The sequence below is a fragment of the Leptosomus discolor genome, chromosome 8 (assembly GCF_034619465.1).
Source record: "Leptosomus discolor isolate bLepDis1 chromosome 8, bLepDis1.hap2, whole genome shotgun sequence".
Taxonomy (NCBI): domain Eukaryota; kingdom Metazoa; phylum Chordata; class Aves; order Leptosomiformes; family Leptosomidae; genus Leptosomus; species Leptosomus discolor.
Window position 1 is genome coordinate 60215929 of NC_141398.1, and position 19769 is coordinate 60235697.

A 19769-nucleotide genomic window follows, 5' to 3' on the forward strand; every position below is an offset into this window, starting at 1 on the left:
ATACGGCACTTCATTACTCACACAACTGGCAAAGGAGCTCAGACTCCCCCTTCTCCCCCGTTTTAGTCACATGACCTTCCTTTCAGATTATAGCAAATTTATTGAAGAACAATCCAAGCAAAGTCCTCACTAACTGTTGTATTTCAGCACACACACACACTTTTGAGAAATGATCTGTATACTCGGATCTAACAAACATTGCTTATGTTTTCTGTTTCTGCAGCATGAGGTATTGATTAGGAAAAAAAAAACAAACCAAAAAAAACCCCAACACCCACAAAAAGCAGACTTACAGTCCTCTCTGACTAGTGCCCAGGAACTGTTTGGAGGCATAAACAGGAGCGTGGGTAGCATCAATTGCCCAGTATAAAAAGAATGGCTGCTGGCTGGCCTGCTGCTTGCTAATAAAATCGAGAGCTTCCTGTAAACAACAATAAAAATTAATTTAATGGAAGCATCCTCTGCCATCTAAATCTCTCCAAAAAAAGAAGCACAAAGTCACTGTGGCTTAGAAACCAGTATTAAAACAGACAGTACCTGCAGGTAGATCTGAGTCAGGTTGGCTTCACCCGTCTTCAGATCGATTTTGAAATCTTCATAATATCTTAAGATAAAATGAAGCAGAGAGAGGAAAAAAATCAATCCTAAGGAATATATGACATTAAAAGGCTTTTCTCCTCCCCCTTTACTTGCTGTGTAAGCAGGTGACAAACAGTTCCTACTCAGCAAACTCTCTTCAGATGTTAAAAAGAACGTCACCACGTTTTTTCTTACGGGGGAAAGCAGTGAAACAGCTAGCTCCAAAGGAATGATGACCTCCAATTTCGGACAAACCTGAGCCACCGCCCTTTCACTGTTAAGCTGCTAGAACAGGGGCAGTATGCTGAAAGATCTCACGCCGCTACTCCTTCAAGAGAGAGCTGTGAGTGAAATGGTCAGTAGTGCACAAGAACTTCCAGTGAGACGGAGCAATCCTGGAATCGGGACTGGGGCTGCTTTGAAAACGTTACGTTAGGAATACCTTTGGGCACCAACGGAACAAAGGAGGGCAGGGGGAAGCCCTCACGAGCACAACAGCAAGCGAAATAAGATGATAATACCAGGCTCAAAAGCGAAGGGACAAGAATGGCACAGACCGCAGGCTCGGAGCATAGAATGGGGTTAGGCAAACAGACAAAAGGTTATTCCAAACAGGAAGAGAAGCAATAAAGAGGTCTTTCAGTACAGAACAGAACCAGCTTCCAAGAGAAGTAGTAGAGTGAAATCATCCCAGGAAGCCTTTAGGGCGCAAGGGGATAAGCAAACATCTCTGGGAGGGAGGCACTCCAGAGCAATCATCTCCCGGAGACGGTCCACATGCCACTCGCAGGTTGGCCTTGGTACTCGGACCTTTATCAATCCTCAGAATCAAACCTCTAGCTTCATATTTAACGAGCTTCAAGTTTAGATTTAGATGGTAAGGTAGAGATGAGGTAGACAGGATTCCTACAAGAAGTGGTTTGGAATAAAGTTTAGTAGCCAGCTATCACACCTAGTCTCTGAGGGGCATCGATACCACAGAAGTGGGTCTGTATTGTCTCAGCTTTACCTGGATGAGTCAGAGTGTCACAATCACAACTGAGAAGCAACAGGCACTGCCCAGGCAACAGTGCTCGAGTAGCCTCTGCTGCCAGCACTGCCTTCAAACCCTCTTCTTCCCCCAGGAAGGACTATCCTGCTTCCCCTCTGAGATGTGATGCCTTGATGGTTCATCCATACCTCCCTGTTCCTGCCTGCTTCGTGCCTTTTCCCACAAGGATTTCCCTTAATTCTGCCTTAGCTCCAATGGAAACCACCACCCAGGCCTTGTAAGGCTGGACGATGGCCATCCCCAGACTAGAGGGAAAGCCTTGTTCAAAGCAAGAGACGAGACCCTGGCAGAGGATGTTGTAGAGTCCAGAAATAGGAATGGGTTTAGAGAAGAGACAAGACCACTTCATGGAAGTCAGTAGCTATCAAAGATCTGGGCATAACCTTCAGTTTAGAAAGGTGGACAACCACACAAGAGAAGGACCGTTCCATCCGTCTGTTTTCTTACACCCTTTCTAGAAGCATTCACCACCAAACAGCGGGTGAAATGGGCCTGACCCAGCCGGGCTGTTCACATCTTTCGCTAACTTTTACGAGCATCTTACTGCTGAACTGCAGGACGTGCAGGGCATCATATACGAGGCAGGATACTCCCAGCGCTTGACAGGCTACAGAAGTCCTCTGCACGGGGTGAATACCTGCAGACCACCGCCCACCCAACGGAGGCTGCAACTCCCGATTCTGAAGCAGCTGCTGGTTTTGCCAACCTCGTTTCACTGCAAAGGGTTTGCTACGCTAGCACTTATCTTCCAGCAGGGAAAGCAAAGAAAATAACGTTACCAGCTAAGCAGCTGAATTACCTGCCAATCATTTCCCAGTCCCTATACACCGGGATATTGGGGAGCGCTCTGTTATCGAAAGGTCCAAAATGGCAGTTTGGGGACCCAAACCATTCATCAAACCCATGCTTCAGGGGGTGGAACTGGGGCCTGTGGCCCAGGTGCCTAGGAACAAAAGAAACAGATGAGTTAAAATTCTGCTGCGAAGCAGCAAATAATCATCTCATCAGAATGGCATGCGAGAAAACAATCTTTGCCTAAGAAGAAAAACTTCAAGCATTTTAATCCAATCAATGACCGCAGAGCGCTGTCTTGGCCTCACACTTGTTGCAAACGCACCGACGCAGACTCACTTCTGCGCTTAAACGTGCCCCACATTTCAGTCTATCATCCAACCTTTGGTTTCCATTATTTCCTTCCATCGGTGTCTCCTCTCACGCTGCCTTGAGGATCTGTACTGATGGACTACGCTGCCCAAAGCCATTGCAAAGATGTTTTACTTAAGGATTCTGATCTACAACGAGTCACTTTTATACCACTAAGCTGTAAAAACACAAGGTAAAGCTCATGAAAGGTACCATTATATCTGCATTCCTTTTATGGAGTATTCAGGCTGCCAAAACGGTACAGAGAGACCTGAATGTAAATGAGAATGAGCTCTTTATGTGCGGATGTGAACATAAAACACGTTTAGCTACTCCTGATGACAGCTCCATTCTACTACGCAGCCTGAAAATTCACCATCCTTAACTTCAAGATGAAGCTCCTCTCTGATCTCCAACTTCTATACTGCAAATTCTACATTTTCTTTATTTATACTGCCTTGAAGAAGGTACAGAATGCCCATCCTCTCCCAGTCTAAAGGCGATCTTTGTAGTTAAACGTTTAGTTCATCATTCCGGCTTCCACTCACAAGCCTGCACTTGCAACCGGTCCACTTTGTGCCAACGCCCTCTGCACAATTTCTGAACATAAGGGGCATAAAATGCATGATCTGAAGTAAAATGATCCACAGTGTTATTCTGAGCTATTCCAAAATGAGTTATAACAGAAGATAATCACCGTTCCAGCTATGATCGTATCCCGGTGATGTAACTAAAACTGCAGGTTTCTGTCCTTTCCTCATTTATATACATGATAATACAAAGCTATTCCTGGCTGTTTCTACCGCAGGGGACATGAAAAAATAAAAACTCTAAATCCTAAGAGAACTGACAGAGGAAGAGACTTGAAAAAGGTATGAAATGATTACTGGGATGCAGATTGTTCTCTCCCTCTCACAACACAAACCACAGAGAGAGATTTAATGAAATGCAACAAATACTAACACGGTCGTGGAAAACAATTGAGTTGCAAACACGTAATTAAACTGTGGAACTTACTGTCCCAGGATACCCTGAAAAGTTTTTAGGAAGGATGTTGAAAGGACATAAAAATCTTCTGCTGGAAAACTTAAAAAAATCTTTCGGAGCCCCAAAATTCTGCGCGTGGCCAGGAGGAGACTCCAACTGACCCCCTGCCCCGTGCACTTCTTCACACCTTCCTAGGAAGCACGTGGTGTGCACGAACGACAGAGGCTGCTGCCGTACAGCGCCTGTCCTGGTTTGGGCTAAAACTTCTGGTTTAGTGCTTTAACTTTTCAGTCAAGTCTCCTCTAACTAAGGGCACTTTCTGAAACAGCAGCATGTTTTTCCAGACAGTGACTGCTCCAGCAGTGCCAACCCCTGATGGTCACAGCCAGCACCAAGGAATGGGGTGCAGAGAGGCCCTGGCTTGTTCTTGTAGCGACCAAGGTCCCTGCTGAGTCTTGTATCCGTGTTGGGCTGCGGGAGGGAAAAGGGTCCCCAGCCCGAAAAAGGCCGCCCCTGCAGGGAGGAGCGAACCGGGCAGGGGACCCAAACCTGACCCACAGAGTGTTCCACCCCATGGACGGCACGGTCAGTGGAAAGCTGAGGGGTCCCCAGGGTCAAGCTCTCTTCTTCAATGGCGACACCTGAGGAGGGCTCTGTCTGTTCTTCCATCGTCGATCCCGATCCGTGCATCCCTGAATCCAGGGCCTGAGCCCAGCTCCTGCATCCCGTCCCTGTCTGCTGCTCAGTCCAGCCTGGGACTGCCCCAGTGCCAGCCCTGCAGCGTGGTGGGGACGTGTCGTCATCGGGGTGGGGGAGTTGGGTTCGGTATTGGGTTTGTATCTATTTGTACATATTTCATTATTTCCTTATTCTTATTATTATCTTTTCTTTTATTGCTATTGTTTCATTAAAGCTGTTTTAGTTTTCCAAACCATCGAGCCTCTCTCCCTTGTTCTCCCCCTTGGAGAGGGGTTAATTGAGAGCGTCTGTCATTCGTTAGTGGCCGGCCCAGCCTCACCCCGCGACAGCCCCACTCCCTAGTCCCGCCTGGGCTAACAGCCCTCGGGTGCACGACGACAGGGCATGGCACATCCAGATTCCGTCTGCTTCCTGCTAGCAGCTGCAGCCCCTTCCAGATTTACTGGTTTCCAAATAATTGCCTGGAACCAATCTGTATCGGCGTTGTTTATTTCTTTTCCCTGGGTGTATGAATTTACATTTATTAGCACTGAACTGCATCTTATTGCATTCAGCCCGCTGATCCGATTCTTCACGGCCACTCTGCTGTTTGGATTTGGGGTAATAAATAATTCACTGTCTTGGGTTAGTTTGCTTTCCTTCCAATTTCAGCAGCACCGGTGAATCCGACCACAGCTCAAACTCGCTCTTCTCTAAGTTGTTAATGAAATGTTAAATAAATTGTATCCCAGTATTTTCCCAAACAGGTTTCCCCCCCCCCCCCGCTGCTACTCCTGTCCGAAGTCTCTTCATTAACAATTACTCCGCTAACCAAGCAGCACTCCTCTGGTGTCTGTGCAGTTCTGAAGCTGCTCCTTATGCATTTATTTATTACAGCACTGTTCCAAACTGTGAATCAACTGTTCAGAGATCCCCAGACCCCACGGGATTCCATTACAGCCCACAAGCGCATTTGAAATTCCAATGTTACAAACGCACCAGTTTCAACTGTTACACTGGTAATTCCACCGTGCTTGTTTGAGCTGAGTATCTTCCGGGCTTTTCCCTTCCGATTCTTTGCAGACATCACAAAATGCTGGTTTTTAGAATTTCTTCTGTCCCCTCTACAAAGGTTATACTGGACTGCCGTGAAAGTCCATAAAGACAAAGGACAATATTCACAGAGTACTGGATCAGCCCTCTGGGTCTTCTAAAACACCTGGTACCAACCATCCTGATCAAGCCTATTCCTGTCCACCCTTACCTTCTACACTCGATGAACAATCTTCACTGTAGTCCCGGAGATGTCTGCATCTCTAGTTCTATACCACACGTTTCTACCTCCCCAAAAAGCAGCTTTCACAATTTACTCTACTCTGTTAACAAAAAAAAATCCCAGCATATAGCAGGGGCCAAAGATAAAGAGCACGTAGGTGCTCAAGGCACGTTCCAACAGAACATCTTGGTGGTTTTTGATTAAACTGTGTGATACATGGCTGAAAGCACAGAAGCGTGGAAGTGTTTATAAATATATATATATATACACACACATCAAAACCCCTTCAACAATTTGTATGAAGATACAGGTCTGTACTTGCAACGGTAACACTCAATTCAAAAATTGATCACAGCAGGGAGGAAGATCACCACAGATTTCAGAAGTCGGGCATCTGAGCTTCAAACCGGTTTCCTTCCTGCAGTTCTGGTTGTTCTGCTGCTCCTTCACAACACATACACACACACAAACGGAAATCTCAAAGCAAGAGATCTTAAAATAAGTTTACCATTTGCCAACGATCTTATTAACATAGCCAGCTTTCTTCAGCAACTCGGGAAGCAGTAATTCAGAATCAGGGATTCCTCCTACTATATCCTGTGGTGTGTATGCTGCGTGGAACAAACAAAAACATCTTGCTGACGCTTTCAAATATTAAAGCAAACAGCTCACGGCTACCCATCATTAGAGATACTGTTACTGGTCCTCCCAGGCCACGAGATGAAGGGAACAAACTGATTCAGAGAGATCAAAGGGAGATCTCCACCCGCTTGCACACCACGGCCAATGACAAACGGGGCTGCCACTACAGAAGGCAGGCGAGACCCTTGAAAGGGGGGTTCATCAAGAAAGCAAGTGCTTTAGTGTGCACTGGAGTTACCTTTACTCTTGCAAATTCACTTTATATTTTCTAAAGAGAAGGCATTTTTTTTCCTAAATCAAATAATCGATGAACTTGCTCAGACTGCAAGAGCTGAAAGAAATCATCCATCTCTCTCAGTGCACAGTTCTCCAGACCCTGACGCTCTAAGGTGTGACTTTGGTTAGGACAGAGGTAGCCCAGCACGCTGGCGGACACACAGCGTGAACCAGTACGTAGCTGCTGATTCTCGCCCAAGCACGTGGCATCTGTCACGCTGGAACCAAGGACGGGAACCAAAACCAACCCAGGGACGTTACGAACTGGTAATCTGCCCTGGAAGCACCACGGGCGCAGCAGGGCTATAAAACTGCTGAAAGGGTTAGAAAACTGGCTGCTGAGTAAGACTGTGAGCAGCTTGTTCTCTACTCTGGGCGTTAACGTACACCCCACGTGACTTTCCCTCAGCAGACACCCAGAGGAAACACTTCTCAGCCAGCAGAAGCAAATGGATCAACCAGCCTTGTTTATGTCTCTCAATTTGAGGAGGTTTTCTGCTTGATGAGGAGGAAGCAATAAATTTCACGCTTATTACCAGCAGTTAACATGGTAATCTTTTTGTGCCACTCTGGAAGATCCACAGGGGAAGATCCCTGAGCCAAGCCTTTGTTCAAAGCAAAACTTCCTACAAAGCACAGAGGGAAATCAAGAGAGGAAGGCGAATCAGGAAAGAAGCCCATACCGTTTCTGGCATGTGCATTCGTGGTGTAAAAACCATTCCTCACCGGGAGACGGCCCGTCAACAGCGCTGCCCTTGCTGCAAACAACAAAAAAACGCTTTATTTTACACGCATCCTCTGCTTAATATCCATATTCTTGTATTAAGGCTGAGGACAGCACGCTGGCTGAAGCATGGCAGCGTCCTTTTGCCACAGCCAGCTACTCAGATCACTCACACGAGAACAGGCAGCAGCTCCCCTCTCCAGTGAGCCACAGAGACAGCCACGTTCTGACACGACATCATGTGAGTTATTCCAGGACAAACCTGACTGAAATTTGGCCCCTCTATTAAATTACCCACTGCTGAAGAGCAATTACTTTCAATAGTCAATGTCGCAGCAGCCCTTCTCTCCCAGGAATTAGGAGTACATGACGTATATATTTAAGAGGAAATCCTAACACAAACTGACTACATGCTTAAGGTTAAGTTTCCAAGCTTGCCCGAACAAAAGTCATGCACTGGTGAAGAAAGAGCCGTCCAGCTTTGACAAGAAAAGTCACGTCCTGACTGCAGGGAACATTTAAACAGATGTTTAAGCATATGCAGCACCACCACTGGACTTAGCAGGACTTCAGCTTGTTTTAAATGCCATTTCTCAGCAAGGATGTCATCAGCACGCTGACAAATTAGATCCTAAACAAAAGCCCAAATAGAAAGCCCCTCTTCCTCATTTTTGTTTCAGTCCTTGGCTGTCAATGAGCTTCGAGGAAAAAAAAGAGGGAAAAAACCCAACACTCCACAGAAAAAAAACCAATAATGGTAAAGATATCTGTGTCTCCCAGACCCAAACGTTTCTTTAATCTCTTGTCCCTTCCCCAAGAACCTTGCAAGGCAAAACCAGGACACAACCTGCTCCGATTCCTCGCGTGAAAGTCTCGCCAAAGCCCGTTGAATCGGACAAACTGCGTACAAACTACGTCCAGCAACAATTCAGACACCGCTTTGCCTGTTTATCCCAAAATACAAAAGATGAAAAAAATGCAACGACCGAGGCTAGCATACTAAACCGTAATGTTGTAAAAAATCCTTTAGCTGGACTGATTGGGTCACTAGAACAGCGCTCTGTATGAAGAGAAGATTGCAGGGTTTCCAATCAAAACATAAATAAAGAGGGAGCAAAATGCGAGATCAAAGCACCAAATCCAAACTCTGCCCTGAGGGTAATGGCTGGTTCGGTTGCTAGTCCACGTCAGACGCTGGCCAACGTCCCAAACTTCTCAGAAGGTGGCATGATTATATGCTAGTTGGAAACTCGAGTTTACTTACATGGAGAACAGAGGGGGCTGGCAGTATAAAAATCCAGGAAAAGCATCCCTTCTGAAGCCATCTGGTCTAAGTTAGGCGTTTCCTTAGAAGGCTCTCCAAAAGCTCCCAAATCACCCCAACCCATCTGTAAAAAAGAACACACCGAAAGGTGTAAAAGAACTTTTACACTTCCACAACGACGATGCTTCCAGGCCTCCATAACCCCTTTACCGCCTCCCTTCGCTCCTACGTCTTCACAGCGCTCACCTCCCTGCTCGGGCACTACCTCACCAACGGGACAAAAATGATCTTCCCCATCCCTGTGAAGCAGGGAACTGTCACCCTTTTCACTGGTGAACGGGAAACTGAGGCACACGTGAGATTAAACAACTTGCTCACCGGCGTTAAACCACTTGGAGCAGAACCCTAAGGGCTTCACCCTTCCTCGAGTGCCTGAAGACTGGCAAGCGCACGCGTACCGGGGAGGAAAAGGGAGTTACACACGGTATGCTCAGGGTTGTACACCCACAAAGTCTGACCCTTCAACCCCTGGCTACGTGTCTTTGTGTCGGACTCCACCGCAGCCTGCTCGGCCTATCTATCCCCCTGGGTACACGTACCTAGAAATGCAAGGAAAAGGTTGGGAAAAAAAAAGCATTGCTGCAGGGAAAGAGAGAGAGTGTTTATTTTAAAAGCAAGCTCTGGAGACAAACCTGCCAGAGGCATCATATGTCACTCTGCTTATTTGCGAGACAGCAGTTTCACCCTGTGTCTTCCTCCTAATTCAGAGGGGTCGCACAGCCAGGAGACCCATCAAATTGCCAGTACATCGTCTGCGTTCATTGCTGAAGACTATTACGGGTAATAACACAAATAAAAGCGAGTGACTTAAACCAGAAGGTTCTAGAAGGGAACAACTTAATGAGCAATTAGGCACCACGGTTGCTAGAGCTTATATTATGCTGTAAAAAAGGCAATAGCTTTCTTTAATACAGATGCCTATCAGGTGAGCAACTGATAGGGAGGGCGGAAGGTATCGAGGTCTTATAAAACCATCTGTCTGGTCCCGTTTGAGAGGCAAACGTTTACACTGCAGCGGCGCAGCTCGGCAGAGAACGCGGCTGGAGAGGCGCAGAGCCGGCTGTTGAGGTTTGGATGAGGAGCAATTAAATGGTAGTGCCTAACGCTAGGGTGTGGAATTTAAGTGGATTCAACAGGATCACCCCTGAGTTCTTCATTCTTCAGTATCTTTATCCTCAAGGAAGAAAGAAAAAAAAAGAGCTTCACGTTGCTCTAATTCACACAAAGTGACAAAGTCACACAAGTTATCGAAGGATCAAAGGAAAAAGACCACGGAGATGTATTTTTAATGAAGAGCATATTAAATAAGTAAGTAGTTCGCAGAAGCTCCAGTCAGGATCTGTGCCTCATCATGTCTCATGTTGTACCAACGCTTCTAGAGAGGGATAATCACTGTCCCAAGGAGCTTTCATCTTGAAAATGACAAATGCCAGCTTGGGGGGGGAATATTCCTGCATGGAAAATTGAGATGGACTGCCAGAGGCTCTGCTGCCCAGAAAAACTGGGCTTACAAGGTAATTATCTTGTACAGGAGTGCAGAAACACTGTGAAAACAAGTTGAAATGGCAGAACGGAGCCAAACAGGCGATAAGAGCTTGCCCACCCTTCGAGTCACATGAGGGTGGGCCTCATTAGCTTTTCCAGTAGCTTAAACTGGCACCCAGTGCATTTCTACCACAAACACACCTGAAAGATGACACGATAGTACCAGAAGAGAAGCGAAACAGGAAGATGGCAGCACCTTGAACATGCTGGGAATGAATATATTTCCTTACCCACATGGCTAAGACCACTACAGGGAGCAAAAGTGAAAAGACTTTTAGCGGGAAACAAATCTGTGATTATTTCTGCTCTTCCATGATTTATTGCCTTTTTTTTTTTTTTTTAGTTCAGAGAGTGAAAATTAATGGAATTTTCTCTTTGTTTAGTGCTTCAGGAGGCAAGTTTGGGTTTTTAAAACTTTTCCTGAAACGTGTTGGAGCTTCTTTGTTTACACTTGTAGATGCACCTCAATCTGTGCTACTACAGCTACATCCATCGCTGGTGGTATCAGAAGATATTGTCACAATTATTTTTTGTAGGCTACAAACCAAGCCTTAACCTTGGAATGACTCTGTCAAGGTTTGAAAAGACACCCTGTTTTTCAGCATTGACAAGCCGGTGGAATCCTTTGCCAAGGACTTTGGAGTTAATTGCTCAGTCATGAAGGGACTAACACATAAGGTGATTAGACTTCCAGAGAAGGTATGTAGGTGTGCAAGCACCAATTCCAAAAGGCTTGCATGTGGGCTGGACTTTCTAGATCTGAGAAGTCTCACTTGTTTCCAGTGGGACATCCACACACGAGGAATAACGAGAGGTTTGTGTGCAGTGCCTCCAGCCCAGGTCACCTAGGGCAGCTCTGCCCTGAAGGAGAGGCAGGGCAGGGACACGCCCGCCTTTCAATTTTTCACCATTTTTTACACAAGATTTGGCAAGGACTCAAGAAAGAAAGCAACTGAGCCTGTCAGCTTGCAGAGGAAATACTTACAAACTTATTCAATTATTCCTACTTATTTCAAACTTTTCCAGATCATCACATTGACCCGTGAGCTGCGCCTGAATCGCTGGGCTGGAGACCTCTGACCGTGAATCACGGTCCAGACCCCGTTCACGTGCTATCCCACTGACAAAGGCAAACAATGTCGCCCAGGGCTGAAGGCAGAGGCCACACCGCCTGGAAGGGATGAAGCCTGAACCTGGAAACTGTGACCTAGTGGGGACTGTGCACATCAGGAAGAACTCTCCTCCGCAGCAGGCAGAGCTCAAGGGAGCACAAAGAAGCAAATAAATGCTCAAGACACGCTCTCAAAACACAAGTCTTACCAGGCCCCAAAACAGCCCTTGATGTGCACTTAGGATGGTCAAAACAAAACCAAAACCAAAACCAAAGTAATTTGCTGGATAAGGCTCACGGGGAGCCAGCTCGATGAAACCTCTATTTAAAGGCCTCTGCCTCAGCACCGGTAGAGCTTTGGACCCAGCCCACATACCACGATGCTCCCGAGAGCTTGGGGACCACCACCACAGCACCTCTGCCGTGCCGTGCGCCCACCACAAACACATCTCCCAGCCACCAGCAGAGCGTTTATCCCGGCAGCCCAGCCCGCAAGGCGCTGGCACCCAAACCATGCTGCACCAAGCACCCATTGCCAGGGCCTGGGCGATAGCAGGCCACCACGGGAACCCCTCCACCAGCCCCAGGACCCCACCTCAGCACGAGGGCCTTGCGCTCACCCTGACGACAAGCCCCCCCCCCCCCCGTAACAAGCACCCTACGGAGCCGAGGCCCCAGTTTCCCTCAGCCACACTGACCCCTGCCCAAGAACCCAAGCGCCCCTCTGGGGACAGGTCCCTAGCCCCCTTCTTGGTCACAAACAGGCCCCCCCACCCCGGTGACCAACCTCCCTTCCCTCCACTCCAACGCCCCCCTCAGTGTCACACCTTCCCCCCCCCCCCCCCCCCCGCCAAGTGACCCCCTCGCAGTGACACAAGCCCCTGTCGCCCAGTGACGAGTGTCACACCCCCCCGGGGACTCCCCCCCAGCCCCACTCACGTCGTCCATGAGGAGGAGGAGGATGTTGGGCGCCGCGAAGGCCGCGGCGGGGCCCAAGGCCCAGCACAGGCCGAGGGGGACCAGCACCGCCCTCGCCATGGCAACCGGCGCCCCGCGCGCCCGCCGCGCGTCACGTGAGCGCCGCCCGCCCTCGCCTCACGTGACGCGCGGCGAGGGGCGGGGCCGGGGAGGGCGGGAGGGGAGGGGGACGGCGGAGGCGGGGACAAGATGGCGGTGTGCATCGCTGTGATCGCCAAGGAGGTGGGGCGGGGGTGAGCCTCGGGTTGTGGGGCCTGAGGGGGGCGGGGGGGGGCAGGTGGAGCTGAGGGGGGCAGGGCTGGGCCTCAGGTTGTGGGGCCTGAGGGGGGCGGGGGTCAGGTGGAGCTGAGGGGGGCAGGGCTGGGCCTCAGGTTGTGGGGCCTGAGGGGGGCGGGGGGGGAGGTCAGGTGGAGCTGGGCGGGTCAGGGCTGGGCCTCAGGTTGTGGGGCCTGAGGGAGGCAGGGGGGTCAGGTGGAGCTAGGGGGCCTGAAGGGAGCGGAGCTGGGCCTCACGTTGTGGGGCCTGAGGGGGGCGGGGGGGGCAGGTGGAGCTGGGGGGGTCAGGGCTGGGCCTCAGGTTGTGGGGCCTGAAGGGGGCAGGGGGTCAGGTGGAGCTGTGGGGCCTGAGGGGAGCAGGGCTGGGCCTCAGGTTGTGGGGCCTGAGGGGGGCAGAGGGGCAAGTGGAGCTGTGGGGCCTGAGGGGGGCGGGGGGGGGCAGGTGGAGCTGGGGGGGTCAGGGCTGGGCCTCCGGCTGTGGGGCCTGAGGGGGGCGGGGGGGGAAGGTGGAGCTGGGGGGGTCAGGGCTGGGCCTCAGGTTGTGGGGCCTGAGGGGGGGGGGGGGGGGCAGGTGGAGCTGAGGGGGGCAGGGCTGGGCCTCAGGTTGTGGGGCCTGAAGGGGGCAAGTGGAGCTGTGGGGCCTGAGGGGAGCAGAGCTGGGCCTCAGGTTGTGGGGCCTGAGGGGGACTGAGGGAAGCAGGGCTGGGTCTCAGGTTGTGGGACCTGAGCAGGGATGAGGGGATCAGGACTGGGGCCGAGGTTGTGGGGCTTGAGCAGGAGTGAGGAGGGGAGCAGGACTGGGGCTGTGGGTCTGGGTGAGGATGTGGAGGAAGGGCGAAGGGAGCAGTGCAGGGTCTCCAGTTGGGGGTCCTGAGCAGGGCAGTAGGGGCAGGTGAGGTTGTGGGGCCTGAGCAGGGCTGGGTCGCAGGCTGTGGGGCCTGAGGAGGGGAGCAGGACTGGGGCTGTGGGGCCGCGTGAGGTTGTGGGGTAGGGGCGAGGGGACCGGGCCTGAATGGGGATGAGGATCGCAGGGGAGAGCCTTAGCAGATATGGGGAGAGTGGGGCAGACACTGGAAGCTGAAGCTGGCTGGGACCAGGGCAGGGGGAGCTGGGGCAGCCAGCGCAGGGACAGGGCTAGGGTGCCCCGCGGTGTCCTGCTGACCTGCTGCCAGGCGAGGGGAGGTGTTTTCCTCGGACAGAGCTGGAGGGAGGCTCTGCTGGGGCAAGGGGACAAGTCAAGCAGTGGAAAGACCCGAGCCTCGTGCAGTGCACGTGCAAATGATTCTTCTGCCAGCGGTGTCTGGAGACAGACCTGCTCCCCAAGTGCTGCGGGGTGTAAAGGGGGGGGCTGATGCTGTGAACATAAAATGGTTAAAATAGGTTCATTGGACATGATAAGATCTAAGAGAAGCCATAGCTTTTTTCTTTAGCGGATGTCATGAAATAGAGCTGAGACTGTTATAAACACAGTTTTCCTGTATTTTCATGGGCATTAATTATTTAATCTATCAGAGTGGATATCTTCTGAAGGCCCCTGAAGTCCCTCAGCAGAAAGATCTTCATTCAGCCAAAGCTGTTATCTCATTTCAGGATGTATTTCAACAAAGCTCAGTGAACATAAGACATTTTTTTTGTTACATATGCTCCTCGCTGATTGAAGACTCTTTCTATACTGAATGCTCTGGTCCCGTGTACCTCCATCTCTGCTCCTGCTGACCGCAGTTGGAACTGGGAGGAATCAGCCCCTTGTTAAGTTCGAGCTTCTGTTAAAATTATCACAACTAAAACTATTCCTGTTGCACGAGGATAACGGTACAGGCAGGCTCTGTCAGTCCCCACAGTGCAACCTTAATAGTGTCATTTCTTCTCCTCCTCAGAACTATCCCCTCTACATCCGGAGCGTTCCGACCGAAAACGAGCTCAAGTTCCACTACACCGTGCACACTTCCCTCGACGTCGTGGATGAGAAGATCTCTGCGATGGGCAAGGCTCTGGTGGATCAGAGGGAACTGTACCTAGGGCTCCTCTACCCCACTGAAGACTACAAGGTGTATCTTTCTGATGCCTTTTGCCGTGCCCTTAGGTGTTTGCAGGGTCTTTCTTGCGAGGGGCTCCGTGTGGGAAACCTCTCTTCCTACTTGGTGCTGTGTTAAAGACATCAGCAGAAAATATACAGGCTGGTTTCCTGACCACTTTGTCACGTAGAGGTTTGAGTTTGGTGCCTTGGGCAGTTCAGCAGCTGCTTCGTTGCCCAGCCAGGTGGTGGAAAAACGTACCTTTAGCCTCCATGAGGGAGTGCAACACGTGAAGAGTCTCTGGTGCAGCGAGACGTTCATAGACTGGGTGCTTTAGTCCCTGCTTAGCTAAAACAGTTGACTGTGACCAGAACAAAGCTTAAACCCTTAATAACACCAGTAGCAGGAGTATGAAGGTGTCTCTGGTCAAGTACCTAAATCCCAGTCTGATGTCTCTAAAATCTGTACTCCACAGCCAGAGCTTCCCCCACGTTTTTAGGTCACCAAGTTGATCTTTTGACCTTCCTTTGGTTTTTTTTTTTTTTTCCTCTGAATCCCACAGATGGAAGTTCTCAGCACACCCGATTTCTGGGTTTTCAGAAACTGGTTGTTCATTTTTGAAGTCTCAGGTCAGTCACCCTGGCTGATACTAGATCTCCAGGTCTCTGATTGTCGTCTCCCAAATAAGAATCTCCCAAGTAAGAATAAATAAGGTGGGTGTATCATTAAAATGGTTCTTAAGAAGAGAGAAGCCCTCACCACAACAGCTAGTAGGAGGCTGCTTCTGAAATGGCAAGGCCAGCACAGGAACAAGCTTGACCTGGAGTCCCAAAGGTGGCAGAAGTCAGGGAGAAAGGGGATACGGCTCCTGCAGTCGAGTGTCTTGCTGACCTCATCTAGTCCTGGTTTGGGGCTGGGCACAGCAAGAACATCACATTTCCTCTCAGCTCCTTTCTTGGAGCGTGTTCCAGGCTTGGTTGAGCCGCTCGGCCAGGCTCTGGCGTGGCAGAAGCCTTAACAGCTGCGCAGCTACGGCTACGTGACAAACTCGAAGGTGAAGTTTGTGATGGTGGTGGATTCTTCCAACACAGCACTTCGGGACAATGAGATCCGCAGCGTAAGTGCAGGAAATCAGAGCACAACTTGCCCCATCAGTGTTTTTGCTACTTCCCCTTATTCATAAAGCGCTGAGAAGTAAAAAAAAAAATTAATGAAGCTACAATCCCTTTTCAGATGTTCCGAAAGCTGCATAATTCATACACGGACATCATGTGTAACCCTTTTTATAACCCTGGGGACCGTATCCATTCCAGGTAAGCGGGCTGACTGCGCTGATCTTTGTCATCTTTCTGGAACTGGCAGCGTAGCTGTGATGGAACAGGCCCCGGAGCATAACCCCTGCAGTTGACCAGTTCAGAGGTGCATGCTCCCGCTGCCCAAATGGAGAACAGCTGTGTTGTCTTTGGGCCCTTCCTGCCTAACGGAGAACTGGGAGGCTCATGAGAAGTCACGTCAAACTCTCACTCCCGCCTCAGAATGGGTGTTAGAAACGTTATCCCAAGAAAATTAATTTACTGGGGAGGAAAATTACCTGTTTCATAGGTAAATACAAAAATAGACGTAGGTAAGTAGAGCAGGGTAAAGCATGGACTTGTCCAGGGCTTATCCTTGGCTAAGGAGAGGTGGGCCTCCAGCATGTGCCATTCCTCACCCGTGCAGGCCAGCTCTCCTCCATTTCTCCCCTGTAATCTCAGGGAATTTGAATGGTGTCAGGAGCTTCTATTGCCTAGGCCAGAACAGCAGCTTTTACACTTTGCTGAGCCAGGATGAGACCTGTCCTGACTTCAGCTCAAAGGCATTACTTACTCCCTGGAGCAGGCTAGAGAGAGTAAAATGAGCCCCCAACTTAGGGAGAGCCAGGGTGTTAGCGGGTCAGAGGCATTGTTAGCTGTTGGGTTTGTCCCAGAGGATCTGCTGGGCAGAACCAGCTGCTTCCTTTCATATTCCACCTTCATTTCCTTCTCTAGGGCTTTTGATAACATGGTGAACTCCATGATGATGCAGGTCTGCTGAAGCTTCCCCTCTGAGGGTGGAGAACAGCCCCTGGGTACAGGAGGGTGCCTGCAAAGCGATGTATATATTGTCTTCATTCTGTGTAATATTTTAAGTTTATTCCGTGCAAAATAAACTTGTCACCTGCAAGGGCTGCCTGCGTTGCTACTCCAGCAAACCCCAGTATAGCACAGAAGCCCCTGTGCAGCTCTGTGCCCTCAGGGAACGTGTGAGAGCAGGCTCTTCCTCAGGAAGGTCAGCTGTGGGGAGGTTTCTCCCCTACAGGAATGCGTGCAGCTGGGCCTCTGTGCAGCTCAGATGTTGCTGTAGGAATGGGGCTTTGTGTCAAAACAGCAGTTCCCCCGCTGTGCTTGTGATTAGAGCAAGCCCAGCTGCACGAGAGACAGCCAAGAGATTATTATGAGGGTCAGCCTAGATTTCCCTCAGCTGGGATGCACAGAGGGTGACCCCGGCTCCTCAGAAGCCCTGGTGGCTTCAGAGCAGTTCCTCCCAAGCAGGAGGAGCACAGCAGCACCAGCAATCCTCGGCCAGCCCCCTTCTGAGCGGCTCGGCGCCTTCATTCTGACAGGACCAGCACCACCAATGCTTCGCTCAGACCTACGTGGGCTCCTTTATGCCTCAGCGGGGAGCGGAGCTGCACCCACTTACTCCATCCGTTCTTGGAAAGAGAAAACTCTGCAAGTCAGCCAAAGGCTGAAGATTTCCTCTACGAGCCCAGCCACTGATCATGGACTCGAGAAAGCTCTGGCAGGCAGCAACCCGCTGCTCTCCCCGCACCACCTCGAACCCCATCCAGCCCTGTGCTCTCCTTGCCTTCCTGGGGAAGATCTCGGGGTGACTCACGTCGGGTAACCCCTCCTGTTACCCCTTTGCACCCCACTCGGCCAGGCCAGGCACACTTGACAGCGGTTTCTAGCCCAGGTCAGGGGGCACAGGTAGTGCAGCTGGGTTAAATCCACACCAGGAGATTAAGACCTGGGGATTGCACAGCTGCCTGGCTCATCCCAAACTAATCTCTATTAGCATCTCCTCCCCCTGCAGCTCCCTGCTGGTCTAATTAAAGACTGCCCAAATCAATAGCAGGTATTTATAGAGGGAAGAACCCCAAACTGGACTAGAAAAGCATCCCAGCTTCTCGTGCAGCACGCCAGGCGAGTTCAGCAGCGGGAACGCAGGCAGGCGCTGAGCAGCTACTCGGTGCTTTTCACACTCCTCTACTCCAAGTCTTCCCTGCCCCACACACAGCAGGCTGCCCTTCAAGCACCTAATCAGTTAAAAAATGCAGAAACCCTAGCTAAAAATACAAAAAAAAACCCCCAAGAACCCCTCACACACAGCTCCAAAGGATACAAGCAGCCTGGTGAAAGCCAGGTCGGCGCAGGGTGTCAGCTGGCAGCCAGCACGGTCTCGCTGCAGGTGGAGTTCACACAGCAGGATCATTTATTTTAAAAATAAGGGACACTTACAATACCTTCTCAAACAGAACTGAAATACATTTGAAGCAAAAACCACCTGTCAAATAACGGGAGATGAAAGTTTTCCAGCCTCTCCCACCATCTCAACAAGGCACAGCTGTACGCTGCTATTCCAAAATATTTTTGTATAAAAGCCTTCACTCTTTTTCACTCCGAGACAGGCACTCAGCATTTCCTCTCCCACAAGACAGTCCAAACACCTCAGAAATAGCCTTTGTTAAAAATTAAGCCACAAAAATGTACGAAACGACTAAACGGAAAGGTTAAAGCCCTAGAAAAAGGCAGTTTTATAGTCCAAGCTTAAGGGTAGGTGGGACCAAGGCCAGTCCCAGCACAGTCCACACTGGGCAAAGTGCAAAATCAACACAACATGAAGAGTTAAGGCACCAAGCTTTAAAAAAATCTTGATATCTTAAGGGGGGGGAAAAAAAATCAGTGGGATTTTTAGCCTGGCAATGCCCCCTGAGCTGTGAAAAGCTGCTTTAGGAGTCAGTCGCATCTGTTGCATCTGGGTTAGAGGAATCCTAACCAAGGATCCCGGAAGATTAGCGCGAGGATTACGTAATAAAACTGATTTCCAGTGCAGAACTTCCCACACTACCACTGTCTGCTGGTGTTCCCAGCCCGCCTCTCTCGACACAAAGGTTTTTCCCTTTAAAAATGAGCCGTTTCAGAACTCAAACACGAGATCAGCAGCAAGGGGAAGTGCCCGGCAGCGCTTGTTCCCCCCCCCCCCCCCCCGCAGCTCCTGTGGTGCGCTTCGGTCCTGACCCTTTGGTTCAGCCGGACTCACGCCGTCCCCAAACGGAGATCTGGAGCAGGAACGGTGGCGGGAGTAAAGAGGAGGATCAGACCAAATTTGCAGCAGTGGAGGTGATTTTGTAACGCTGCTACTGCTAGAAATAAAGTAAAATGATGCGTTAGCAGCACCTTTGATTGCTGTAGCTTTGGAATCAAAGCAGGAGGGGGCACGAGGAGGTGGTTGACTTCTGAACTAAAAGGGGGAGAAGGGTTTTGTGACACCCAGGTCTTGTTTAACCACCACAGAGATACAGAGGCTTACAGAGAAACAGCAAGGGATGCTTTTCCCCCCCCTCCCTTAGGTGTACAGCAACAGCGGCGAGCTAAAAACCAGACCCAAACCCCATCGTTAGGCTCCATCCTCTCCCCAAGAGCAAGGTCAGAAATCCACAAGGCTGATGAAGGAAAAGCTCCCCAGCAGCCAGATCTCGAGCTGCCACCCAGGACTTTTCCTCCACTGATTCAAAGAAGAAAACAGTCTTTGGAAAGGTCTTTAGTATCTTCTTACGGGCGAGAGAAAGCAGCATCCAGCTCTTGTAGGAAAGTCTGACAAAGCTGAGGGAGCTTCAGGTCCGCCCTCGCGGTGGCGTGGAGGGCATTTGGACAACCCAAACCCTCCAGGACAGCCCTTTTCCATGGGATGAGGATGAGCCCGATGGCCTGGGAAAGCTCTTCCCTTCCCAGGACACGGTGTTCTCCGGAATGAGCCTGTTCCCGATGAAAACACAACCCCCTACGCGAAGCGAAGGTGAGCCCCTCCTGGGATGCTGGCAGGAATCCGGCCGACGTGCGGGGTGGAGCGGATCCAGTCCTCCC

General features: G+C 50.4%; 2 protein-coding genes across 3 annotated transcripts in view; one reads left to right on the plus strand and one right to left on the minus strand.

Moving 5' to 3' along the window:
- GALNS (galactosamine (N-acetyl)-6-sulfatase) overlaps positions 1–12374 on the minus strand; it is a 46289-nt gene extending 33915 nt beyond the window's left edge. Inside the window, exons 1-7 of the mRNA XM_086469108.1 lie at positions 12276–12374; positions 8621–8744; positions 7316–7390; positions 6223–6325; positions 2430–2573; positions 538–604; positions 294–421 (exon numbers count right to left, since the gene is read on the minus strand). Coding sequence (XP_086325234.1) covers positions 294–421; positions 538–604; positions 2430–2573; positions 6223–6325; positions 7316–7390; positions 8621–8744; positions 12276–12374 — 740 coding nt within the window. The remainder of the gene's footprint in view (positions 1–293; positions 422–537; positions 605–2429; positions 2574–6222; positions 6326–7315; positions 7391–8620; positions 8745–12275) is intronic.
- A 124-nt stretch (positions 12375–12498) lies between these two features.
- TRAPPC2L (trafficking protein particle complex subunit 2L) lies at positions 12499–16800 on the plus strand. Of its 2 annotated transcripts, none has more exons than XM_086469117.1 (5): positions 12499–12536; positions 14467–14639; positions 15634–15721; positions 15838–15917; positions 16593–16800. In XM_086469117.1, exons 1-5 carry the CDS (start codon positions 12504–12506, stop codon positions 16675–16677), a joined length of 459 nt encoding a protein of 152 aa, XP_086325243.1. In that variant the 5' UTR covers positions 12499–12503; the 3' UTR covers positions 16678–16800. The 2 variants fall into 2 exon arrangements, with proteins under 2 accessions (XP_086325243.1, XP_086325244.1); XM_086469118.1 differs by having other exon boundaries at positions 16632–16800.
- Positions 16801–19769: the final 2969 nt, after the last annotated feature.